A 12073-nucleotide genomic window follows, 5' to 3' on the forward strand; every position below is an offset into this window, starting at 1 on the left:
AATATATAGGGAAAATCTTTAAAAATCTTCTTGTCCAAGAACCTTTGGGTCAGGAAAGATGAAACTCATGTGGAATCACCCTGATAGTGTAGATTCAAGTTTGTTTTTGCCAAAAGGTCAAAGTTTTACATAGGAATATATAGAAAATCTTTAAAAACACAGCCAAAAGATGAAACTGATGTGGAATCTGCAGGTAGTGCATTTCACTTCAAATGCCTACTATGGGGTCTTTCAAAAACTTGTTAATTTTTAACCTCACATTTATTGACAATATAGGGAGCATTTTAATGCTCAATTTTTTTTTTTATTTTGAGTATGTTCTCAACCAGAATTTTCTATTTCATGGTCTTTGTATTAAGGAAGCCAAAAACCAGGGGCTGTTTTACAAAAGAACTTCCAACTAGGACCTAAATTTAATTATGCCTTTAACTTTCTAATTAAAATTGACATCCCTAACCTAGTTGTAAGCCCTTATTGAACAGGGCCAGAAGTTTTACATAGGATCAGTAAGGAAACCATGAAATCATTCAAGTTGAAAATCTGGTCAAATCTCAATTTATCTCAAATTATACATTTCTCCTTTCTTTTCTTTCAGTCTGAGAATAATGTCATTCAGCAATTTTCAGCTTTTTAATGATAGTTTTAAGTTCAGAAAGGTTATTCAGTACATGTGACCTTTCTTTAATTTGCCATCTGTCATCTAAACTGAAGATGTGTCATTGTATCAAATATGCCCCTGTTGTCTTCCTCCTCTCAAATTCTAATGTGTCCAATTGATTAGATGTTTGTCACTTAAGCATTTGATATCTCAGATTTCCAAAGTTGAAAAGTTTACCAGGCAAATTTTGAAGGAAATCTCCTCCAGTTGATTTTATAGAAAATGTAGTTTACATATACATACAGGTGAGCTTAAAACCTCAGGCCAAGCTTAAAAAATTCTTTGTTTGCATGCCGACCAAAGGCATTCTTTTTTTTTTGAAAAAAAAATCAGTTTTTTGTTAGATAACCAAAAAAAAGAGGTTTTCATACACTTACTAGCCATGAATAAGCTCACCTCTTGTTATTAACCACTGATTGATAAAAAACGTCAAAATTTATGAAACTGTTTTATTCTGAAAAATTGAAAAAAAAAAAAAATTACCAAATGTCCAAAAAAAGGTTTGGGTCGTGTGCATTTTCAGTGGGTCGGTAGGCAACTGCAAACAAACTTAATTTTATTTTAGGCCTCATACTTTTATTTTTTCAATCACTCACACAATCTATGGCAACACTATATTTTAGTGCATTTTTCTGGGGACTGATAAGATAGTCATATCCCTAACAATTAATTATGATTATCAGTTTATGAATTTTGTGTGAATGTTTAATTGCTTGATGACAGTTAAGATATACATATTACATTAATAAATTGATAATTACACTTTACATGCTTATTAAAGTTATGTCTATATGTTGAATGTATGAAGGAAGTCATATATTATTCACATAATAATAATATGATACATACACTACACTCTGCATTCTAGTTTGTGAACCCACTCATAAATAAACACAAAAGCTTCTTTTGTATAATTCCTGTAAACATTCTTGACAATAAATCAGACATCGTTTAACATTACATAATTCATTCCAGATTTTAACCTTTATCATATCATTAGTTTCTTCTGTCGGTTTGCAAATTGTATAGAAATTAATAAATAATGAATTTTATGATTTCACCAATACTCAATTAATAATAATTATCTATTGTGTATTTTTTCTACCCATACAATTTTTATACTGGCTTTGTAATTATATAAATCCTATTTTAATTAGCAGATACATGCATGCATGCAGTCATACATATTATTATATGTATTACATGTACATGTATATTCTGAGTTTTCTGCCCTATATGGCATTTGATTTTAAGGATGGCTGCAGACGATTTAATTGGAAATTGCTTATACATGTATTGTGTAAACAGTAAAATGAATGCATATTCAGTACATGTAAAACCCTTTCGAGTCAAGGTAAAACAGATTGGTCACATGATAGTTAATGTTTAGAGCGGAAAGGGGAATGTCAAATCGATTGCATTTTCTTCAGTCTACTTGTTCACCTGTTTTGTCACAGATACTAACCTTTAAATAGACTTATATTTATAAAAGAGTTAGAAAAGGACAAAAGGACATCTCTATATTTCTTACTACAGCATATGCAGCTTCTTTTTAGCAAGCATAGTTAAATGTTTTTCTAATGAACAAAATGCACATAGTATTGGGTAAATGTCAAAAAAGTGTGAATATTTAAGGAATTATCTCAAAAGATTTAAGAATTAATTAATAGATCATTTATTAGTTGGACTTTATTGACCTTTTCTTTATAGGTAAGTAATTTTTTTTTTCACTGTTTTCAGTCTGTACTGCACATGTTTGCATGTGTACAGCAGGCCTGTTTACAAAAATTTCCTAGTAAGATTTTTTTTTTAATGAGAAAGTATCTCAAATAATTCTTTACTCTGCAGTGAATATAAGAAAGATTTGAAATGGGAAATGTGGTTTTATAATGTTGATTTTGTAAAAATATTTTTAAGAGAAATTTAAGATCACTCTTTATAACATTTTCTGTATAGAGCATGGTGCAAATATTTTCCTAAGGGATAAAATTTTGTTGGTATGTCATCTAAAAAGGTTGTGTAGATATTAAAATATTCTGTATAATTATATATCATGTATGTAGTCATGTTAAATTTTATTTATTTTTCAGGGATCCATAGAAGAAAGGGACCTTGAAGTGTATAAACAGCAATAAACCTTGTGTCCACGATAAAGAGGATTTAAGTACAGGCACGTGTCTATACAGTTGAACTTTTTATTTATATGAAAGAGGACGGTCAGTTAATTTAAACTTTTATTAAGAATGTGAATATAAATTGAATGTGGTCAAGATACTAAGAAAATCTACCATGTTTGTCATGTTTATGGAGGAAATTTATGAAGAGGACCTATTACATCTATTGAACAGTTGAATTCACATTAAAATTTAGAATAATTTCCATCAGTGAAGACCTGAGCCGTGTGTCAATCAGTTTATAATGGAGAAAGAGAATACACAAATGTCTGCATTGACCACCAATGATGTCATCATGGACACAGAAAAAGTGGTTAACCCTAATGGTGTGTCGGTGTCAAATGGACATGCCGAAAATGGAGTTCTACAGAAGGAAATTCTCGAACCAGGGAAAGGTCAGACCAAAGTTACCATTAATCCTGAAGTAGAGGTCAAGAAAGTGAAAAAAGGCAGACAGAAGGAGAAAATACAACATATAGGATTCTTTCAGCTGGTAGGTCTAAAATCATCACAGCCATTCTGGGAATTAGAGCTGCAGTGATGTGCATTCACTAAGTAGTGAGAAAGTTTTCTGATTTTTTTTTTTTTTAACATAATAATGACAGGACAGCTATTTCTTTTCAAAGGAAAAATTGTTCTCTGAGGAGAATTAATTATTTTCCAATTAACACCAGTACTTTTACTCCCACTAACCAGCACATGCCTTGGGTTTTTCCTATGATGCAGGGATTTTATGAAGTTAGTTAAAGAGATTAAATATGATTTTGGTTGACAAATATCATTTTATAAAGAGAGATTAAAGGGGGATTAATCTCAGACTCACCTCTTTTGATCCTCATTTCTCTAAAATCCCCACCACTTACAGCAGAAGCTACATGAAGTAGCAGAGGAGGGACATGTTTAATACATAAATTGCCTATCTCTTTAACAAAGAGTTAGTTCAAGGCAAATGTGCGATGTTCTAAATATCAGCATAAGAAATGTTTTACCAAGTGTTTTTTTTTTTTCAAAATTATCTTAAAATTAATCAATATGACCATGATGACTTAATTTATATATAAATAATAGAGAAGCCAATCGTAATATTTTTTTTTCAAATATGAAATATAACGAAATTAATATTTGGTAAACATGGTAAAAGAAAACATTTGGTAAATGGGTAAAGAGATCCATAAAAATGTTGTATATAATTTGATGACTGAAAATTTCTAGGTCATCATGCAAATTTTAGAATAGAGACTAAGATTAATATTTTACACATTTTTTTAAAAAGGGGAAATAACTCTTACAATTAACACTTTTACATGCACACATTTCATTTAGTTTATGTTGTTATCATCTCTTACCACTTCATAATGTTAAAAGTATAGCTTTCAATAAGAACAAAACAATTTTCAAACAGAATTTAATAGGAAAACAATTTTCAAAGGTATAACTAAATTTTTATATTTCCCTTCTAGTTCCGTTATGGCAGTGCCTGCGACAAGTTTATCCTGGTCATCGGGATTCTGTGTGCCATGGGCGTTGGTTGTGCCACACCTATTAACTTTTTCGTCTATGGAGAGCTCGCTAACACTTTTATTCTGTATGATGTTGCCAGTAAAATAAACTTCAGGTAAGATGATTCACCTGTATTAAAACTATACTTGCTTATTACTCTAATGGTCTTGGTATAGAGGTACCGTACCAACTACTATTCACGAGCGAGAAATATAAGCGAGTTTCTCGAACTAAAAATTTAACACACGAATATTAAATTGCTTCGGACCATTTATTTTGCTTTGTATTGAGGGAGACTCAGACTGTTTCCTCAGTCGCAAAAATTGAACATTAAGGACTAATTGCAAACTGACGAATTTCAAATAAAAGTTGGTTTGCAGTACATTAGCCTCAAAGAACTCAGTAATAGAGTTTTTTTGTGGGAAGCAGGAGGCCAAAGGTTCAAATCCTAGTCTGGCTAACATATTTTTAGCATGTTTGATATCTAAATTCTTAAAAGTTTTAGATTCCTTTATTTGTAATAATTTTTTCTTGAAATATTCTGTTCTTATTTGGTGCTGTTTTTATGGTCCATGCTATCAGTACCATTTATGCATATGCTTGACATACTATAATTTGGACTTTTTAAAACTTTTGTAGTGATACGAACCAGACACTGTTATTTAACCGCGAGGAACTACAGAATAGCCTGAATATTCTAGACATTGCCAAGGAGTATGCTCTGTATTTCTGCCTTATTGCCATTGGTGCCTTTGTTCTAGGCTACGCCAGCATCTTTTGTTTCACGTTGTCGGCAGAGAGACAGATCCAAGTCATTCGAAAGTTTTTTTTCCGCTCCATCATGCGACAGGACATGGAGTGGTTTGATACACACGAGAGCAGTGAACTCAGTACTCGGTTTTCAGAGTAAGGATTATTTAAGAAATAAGATATCATTTTTAACCATCTTTCGGGCTATAAATATGGGTTGGTCATGAGATTAAATTCCATAAAGCCCGAAGGGCTTTATGATGAATTTAATCTCGTACCAACCCATATTTATAGCCCGATAGATGTTTTAAAATGATACCTTATTACTTATATTTACATTTGTGACTTATTCATACTTTATATTTGCCTGATTTTGACTTTTAACATGTGAAATGCGCTATTTTTCAAACACAACCGCATGTATGTAATCCACTGAACGCGCGTCGATCCTTTATGACGTCACAGAGAAATTACGTTGAACGTTTATCCATACGTACATCTATGACCTCTTGACCCTGTACCTGTATTTATACAGTTATAGATGTATACGCATTGCTTTCTGTAGTGTTATATATATAAAGGAAAACATTTACAAATGTAAATATATAATTTTGGTATCCTACGTTGATCAAATGTTGTCAAAGTAAAGTTAAACTTCAGTATCTTGAACTCGAATATCTGGAATACCATGGATATGTCGAAGTGATGTGGAAATCCCAACCATATATTCTTTAAATATTATACCCTTGTTATCTCGAATCCATAAATGTGATTCTTCTGGCGGAAGGTAAAATCTCCCCCCTTCCGCCCCTCCCGATGAATTTTTAAATCTTCCGTGTTTAAAATCATTCTTCAAATTAAATATATTTTGCATTAATTTTTATCATGTTTCTTATAATTGCTTAGAATGACAATACATTGAGATAACAGCGGCAGTGCAATAAATTTTACAGCAGTAGGCTTCTTAGTAATCAGAATAAGGTTGTATAATTGGGTTGTAAAAATTAGTGATATATCAATTTGATAAATGACCATCGATGTTTTATTGCTGAATTTCTGAATGGAGAACATTGTAAATGGTTGCTAAAATACCCAATTGCCATCTTCCAATGCTGCGGTGGTCATTAAAAGATGCAGTTATAATATGGGTCACACTTTAGTTAAAAATAGATCAAACTACGGGTGTTGCTAAAAAATATACCTGACTCGATCTACTTTGTTGTATTTTTAGAGAAGTTACTTTTATCTCTTCATATTCTATTTAAAAAAAATTACTGACAAAAATTACTGACATAAAATATGTTACACAAGACCTATGTTTTACCTAATCACTTACTGCTAAAAAAATTTTCCTCACTCTACTTTGTTGTATTTTTAGAGAAGTTAATTTTATCTCTTCATACTCTAATATTTACATTTCCAATAAATTTCCCCTATTATTCTTTACAAAATAAAATGCAGTTCAATTAATGCCCTGTTCACAAGACAAGTTTAATTCGCAGTAAATTAATGCGAAGTAAACTAATGCAAATCAAATTAATGCGAATTAAATTGCGTTCACACGACAGCTAATACGAAGTAAACTAATGCGAATTAAAATTTTTCTTCTACAGTCAGATGTCAGTAAGTCTATTATGACGTCGTTTGTAAATTAGTCATGTATGCAGAGCCATCCTTTGACACATCATGTAGTGGCTACAGTTTCTCATTGATTTTAGTGATTAACATACTTTCCCTCAATTTTTGAAACAAATATAGCACAAATACCTATATATAACCACCAACACGTGTCCTGTGACTTAATTCTGGCCTTATGCATGCGTCAAAATTTGATTCGAATTAGCTTCGCTTAGCGTTCACATGGAGCTAATGCGAAGTAATGTAATGCGCAGTAAATTAATTCGAATTAAACTAATTCGCATTAAATTCTCCGCGAAGCTAATTTGCAGTAACTTTATGTTTAATTCAAATTAAACTCTCCGTGTGAACAGGGCATTACTCATGAACTCATGAACTACATTACATATATACTACAAATAAGCATAAATATCTCTATTGTTATGTCATAATACTGCACTTGACGTCAAAAAATATTGTGCACACTGTTTTGCTTTAAAATTGACAGTTGAATGGCATAAATTTATTGCAAGTCATCAGAAAAATAATGTAAATATAAGAAATGAATTTAATTTTTTAAGATTCATGAGGTATATGAACTACAACGCTTCATGGCTGGCATATTTATCATGAAATATGCCGTCGTGAAGCGTCATAGTTCATAACCTCATGAATCTTCAAAAATTAAATTCATTTCTTAATTTTAAAACAGTTAAATTACTGACATAAAATATGTTACATATGAACTATGTTTTACTTAATTTACTGGTTGATGTATCAAAACCAAATCATAAATAAAATTTTATTTAAAGCTTTAATGATGATGTTAACTCTTGAATTAATTAATTTCAATTTCACTTCTGATCATTTGAATAAAAATTCTAACATATTATTTTAAAGCTAGACTTTATGAAATAAAAGTTATTAAGTAATAAAGAGGGAGACGGCATTTTCTAGGGGGTTGGGTGGTCTTTTGCGATTTGAAAAAATGTCAATAAAAAATCTCCAGCTTTGAGACCCAAACTCCAGCTGAAAAATTTCAAATCTCCAGTTGTGATTATTCAGTTCTGTCACATGTATGCAAATCCTAGGATATCTCAAAGTTTTTTCAAAGCATCATCAGGTTCGAGATAGTGAAGTTTGACTGTATTTGAAACAGAATATGAAAATTAGGTATTTTTTTTTACTTTGATAAATAAAATACAATGTTTAATAATACCATTTTAACCTTTTATTTTAAGGGACATGCATCTAATCTATGATGGAATTGGAGATAAAGTGGCCACCTTTATCCAGTGGACCACTACGTTCCTGGTATCTTTTGTCATCGCGTTCGTGTCAGGATGGAAACTCGCTCTGGCCACTGTAGCTCTCTGTCCTTTGGTTATTGTTGTCGGAGGAATGTTAACGAAGGTGAGAATGCAATACTGTATAGCACTTAACTTTCCAGACATCTTATTTTTTCCCCAGACTGTTATTACCAGGGTGTGTATTTATTAGAGAGACACAATTTTCACAAATTTTTGTCATTGTACCATTACAATAATTCTTCGATGATAAAACTCTTATATGTTTGAGATTTTCAGAGGCAAACAGTCATGTGTAATTTTGTGAAAATAAGTTCTAAAGTTATTTACAGTAAGTGCAGTCCCAGAACAATCAGTGGAAATGAGGGAAAAGATATGCTTTGCAATAAGTTTGCTCCATAACTTTCAAGCTTCCTTAATTATCAAGTCTTCTAAATCCATAATTCCACAATATTGCAAAACTGTTCCTGTATGAAGGATTCCTTTATGTGTAATGATTTAAAAATCTTCAATGCCAATTTTTTTTTTTTATCTTAATTTGATCTATTTCTGCATTTTAATGGGTGCATAACTTTGTCAATGGAAGAAAGCAGTGGACTTATTCCGTAGTTGATTTTGATCTCTTTTTCAGTGGGTGCGCAACTTGTCTATGGAGGAATCACAAGCCTACGCCAGTGCTGGTTCGGTAGCGGAGGAGGTGTTTTCCTCCATTAGAACCGTCACTGCCTTCAACGGTCAGGAAAAAGAATGTAAACGGTAAATAAAATGTCAGGTAAAACAAAGTGCATAAGAAAGAGCCAAGAACGTATTAAAATGATGAATAGAAAGTCTGCTGAAAATAGTGTGTAAGGAAGTCAATTGGAACAAAGTAGATCTATTAGGAAATGACATGTCCCAGGGCTGATCCAAAAGTCACAACTGCAGCCATAAAATCTTGAAAAATCAAATTTTATCAATAACAATAAAGAAACTTTAAATATTTATTCTTTAGCAGTCAATTTTTAACTCAGTTTGGGTTAAGAAAAAATTTGTGATTTTTGGATGAAAATAAAGGGGTAAGAATGCAAAATACTGTGCAAATTTTAAAAACTGTTTAATTTTAGTATATCAGAGAAAATGTTCAATACATGTCATGTACCACAGTGTATAATAAGCACATATAACTGTAAGCACATATAAGTAACAGAGAGAAGGTTTAATTTTCACAGTTAAAAAAATGACAATTGAAAATTTTATAATTGATAATAGGTACAACTTGAACCTTATGGATGCCAAAAATAACTCGGCCAAGAAAGGTTTGGTCCTTGGGCTTACAGTCTGTGCCTTCTGGTTCTTGATTTATAGTGCCTTCAGTGTGGCATTCTACTATGGTGTCAAACTCATGCAAGACCCTGATGAAGGCTTTGATCCAGGAAAAACTTTAACGGTAAGTAAAAGTAATAAAGTGTCATACAATACATGTATGTGAAATACGGAGATAAAAAATAGTATGTAAGCTCAGGTGTCAATTGATACAATACTAACCAGGAGCAGAGCAAATGCAAATCTCTAAAAAATCAGAGGTGGGATGAGGTGTCATGGAGGAGTGAGTATCCCTTAACCGAGCGGTCACACCTTCTTTGTGCTACATGTATGACATTACAAGTATTGAATAATTGAAAAATTATCAGAATTACGTATATGAAAGAGGCTGTGAATTAAAATGAAAAAAAATAATGAATTAGGAGGGGATGTAATCACAAAGCATTATTTTTGGAGGCTGCTTTGGAGAAGTTGTCAAATCGTAATGGTAAAGCATCTGAACTTTATGAAGCTGGAAACAAAACATGCTCTTGTTGAACCTGTTGATGTGGATAATTACATTATGGATAAAATGAAGATAATTCAAATTTGGAAATAATTGTGTGTTCTTGAAAAGAAATACTGGGTACCAATTAAGTTTGATTGATTTTTAATTGGTAGAACAATTATTTTTTAACAGATTGCATGTTAGAAAAACTCTGTGTCTTTAATTTGGATCATGTCTTTTCTTTATTTCCAGGTCTTTCTAGGAGTTATGATTGGCTCCATGTCCTTGGGTCACGCCTTCCCGACCCTGGAGGTCATTGCCAATGCTAGAGGTGCAGCCACCAAAGTGTTCTCCATTATCGAGCAGAAATCCAAAATAAATTACGAAGTCAATGACGGCAAGGAATTGGAAAAAATGGAGGGAAATATAACACTTAAGAACGTACATTTTCGGTACCCCGCAAGGCCAGATATACCAGTAGGTGAAATCTTGTTCTTTGTCTAATATAAAGTTATAAAGTAACATATATCTATATGATGATTCAGTTATTTATGAGAACTGTGAACTCTACATAATAAATATAATAGTTGAATAGCGTAGTTTATTAATTTTGTAGAATTATGTAAGAAATGCAATGTCATTTTGTTTTTATTCGCTTAATTGGAATAAGGAAGTGAAAAGATTTAATGCAAAATTTTAAAACTAACCTCATTTAAATGGAATGATCCAAATCTGCTGTGGCTTTTCAAATGACTTACAACATTCCATACAAGGTCAAGTCAGAGTGCAGACCTTTTTGTTAAAAATAACCACGGAATATTGACACATCAGATGTTTTGTTTTAAAAACAGTAGCATATTCCGAACATCATCTCATTTTTAATTGATTGCTTTGAGATATACATTGTTTGTATATTTTAATAACTAAGACAAATTGATTTTTTTTTAAAATCAGATTTTACAAGGGGTGAATTTGGAGGTCAAGAGGGGACAGACAGTGGCTCTGGTGGGGTCCTCAGGCTGTGGGAAAAGTACCATCATACAGCTAGTACAGAGATTCTACGACCCAGAGGAGGGGCAGGTAACTCTATCATAATATACGGTATTCTATGATCAAAAGGAGGGAGCGTTTCTGAGTGACAATCACATTTTGTGATTATTCTTTAAATTCTGTTAAAAATATTTAGTTTTTTTAACCTCATATGTGATCTACATGTAAATATACAAGAACAGCTTTTAAGGGTCAGACAGATGGATTCCTTGCTCAGCTCTGTTCTCTAGATGTATATTGATTTTACTGTGAAATCACTAATTTTCGTTGAGGTTTAATTTTTATTGGGTGTGTTACTTTAGACAGGAAAGCTAGCTTACTCTTTAGGTATTGAGTGACCCACAAATTTATGACCACCACAAAATGTTAACTTTTATATGCATTACAGCTAAATATTTTCCAACCACGGAATCAAAACCCCACAAACCGATATTTTTTCCCAAAAAATGATCTCATGAAAATATGTGATTTTGCATTGAATTAAATGAAAAAAAGATCTTGCTTTATCTTGTAGGAATGTACAACATTTTGTTTTTCACTCATTCTGAAAGTTCTAACTGCTTTCTGTAGGTGTATGTAGATGGGAATGATGTCCGAGACCTGAACGTCAGCTGGCTCCGTCAACAGATAGGCGTCGTCAGTCAGGAACCCGTTCTGTTCGCTACGACCATATCAGAAAATATCCGTTATGGTCGAGTGGGCGTGACACAGGGAGAAATAGAGCAGGCCGCCAAAGAAGCTAATGCTGAGACATTCATCAAAGAACTTCCACAGGTCAGGGTTTGCTTTGTTTGTTTTCTTTGTTTGTCTGTTTTGTTTGTTTGTTGTTTTTTTGTTGTTGCCAAAATATGAATAATATAAAAATGAATTTTTGAAGAAAAAACATTTGTTGATTAATTCTTTGAATCGCAAGAAGTTTTTTTTTTTTAGTCATAAATGTATATTCATGTCAAGTACAAGTACATGTATATGTGCATTTGATAGTAACAATAATTCAGTAAATAAAAATGTTGTCTACAGGACTGGGTTTTTAAGCATATCTTGCCCGTCTATGTAAATGAAACAAAAAATTTATACCAGTGTTTATGTTTTAAATAACACAGTCTGAAAAGATCTCTTTAATAAAATAATAGTACATGTAATAAGACATACCGGTACTTCAACTTCACTACAACACTTGTTTCTTGTAAAACAAGTACTGGCTGTCCTCTGGTAGTGTAATTGGGAA

General features: G+C 32.1%; 1 protein-coding gene across 3 annotated transcripts in view; it reads left to right on the forward strand.

The window, feature by feature from the left end:
• The window catches only part of LOC134236666 (ATP-dependent translocase ABCB1-like), a 30735-nt gene that overhangs the window by 2817 nt on the left and 15845 nt on the right, over nucleotides 1-12073 (forward strand). For all 3 annotated transcript variants that reach the window (XM_062718841.1, XM_062718840.1, XM_062718842.1), the window contains exons 2-10: nucleotides 2749-3325; nucleotides 4293-4447; nucleotides 4972-5238; nucleotides 7941-8112; nucleotides 8638-8762; nucleotides 9255-9432; nucleotides 10048-10272; nucleotides 10750-10875; nucleotides 11416-11619. In XM_062718841.1, the coding sequence (XP_062574825.1) occupies nucleotides 3077-3325; nucleotides 4293-4447; nucleotides 4972-5238; nucleotides 7941-8112; nucleotides 8638-8762; nucleotides 9255-9432; nucleotides 10048-10272; nucleotides 10750-10875; nucleotides 11416-11619 (1701 nt within the window). In that variant the 5' untranslated portion in view covers nucleotides 2749-3076. The remainder of the gene's footprint in view (nucleotides 1-2748; nucleotides 3326-4292; nucleotides 4448-4971; nucleotides 5239-7940; nucleotides 8113-8637; nucleotides 8763-9254; nucleotides 9433-10047; nucleotides 10273-10749; nucleotides 10876-11415; nucleotides 11620-12073) is intronic.

The sequence above is a fragment of the Saccostrea cucullata genome, unplaced genomic scaffold, assembly GCF_032062105.1.
Source record: "Saccostrea cucullata isolate Sc308-1 unplaced genomic scaffold, CSIRO_AGI_Scuc_v1 ctg443, whole genome shotgun sequence".
Lineage (NCBI taxonomy): Eukaryota > Metazoa > Mollusca > Bivalvia > Ostreida > Ostreidae > Saccostrea > Saccostrea cuccullata.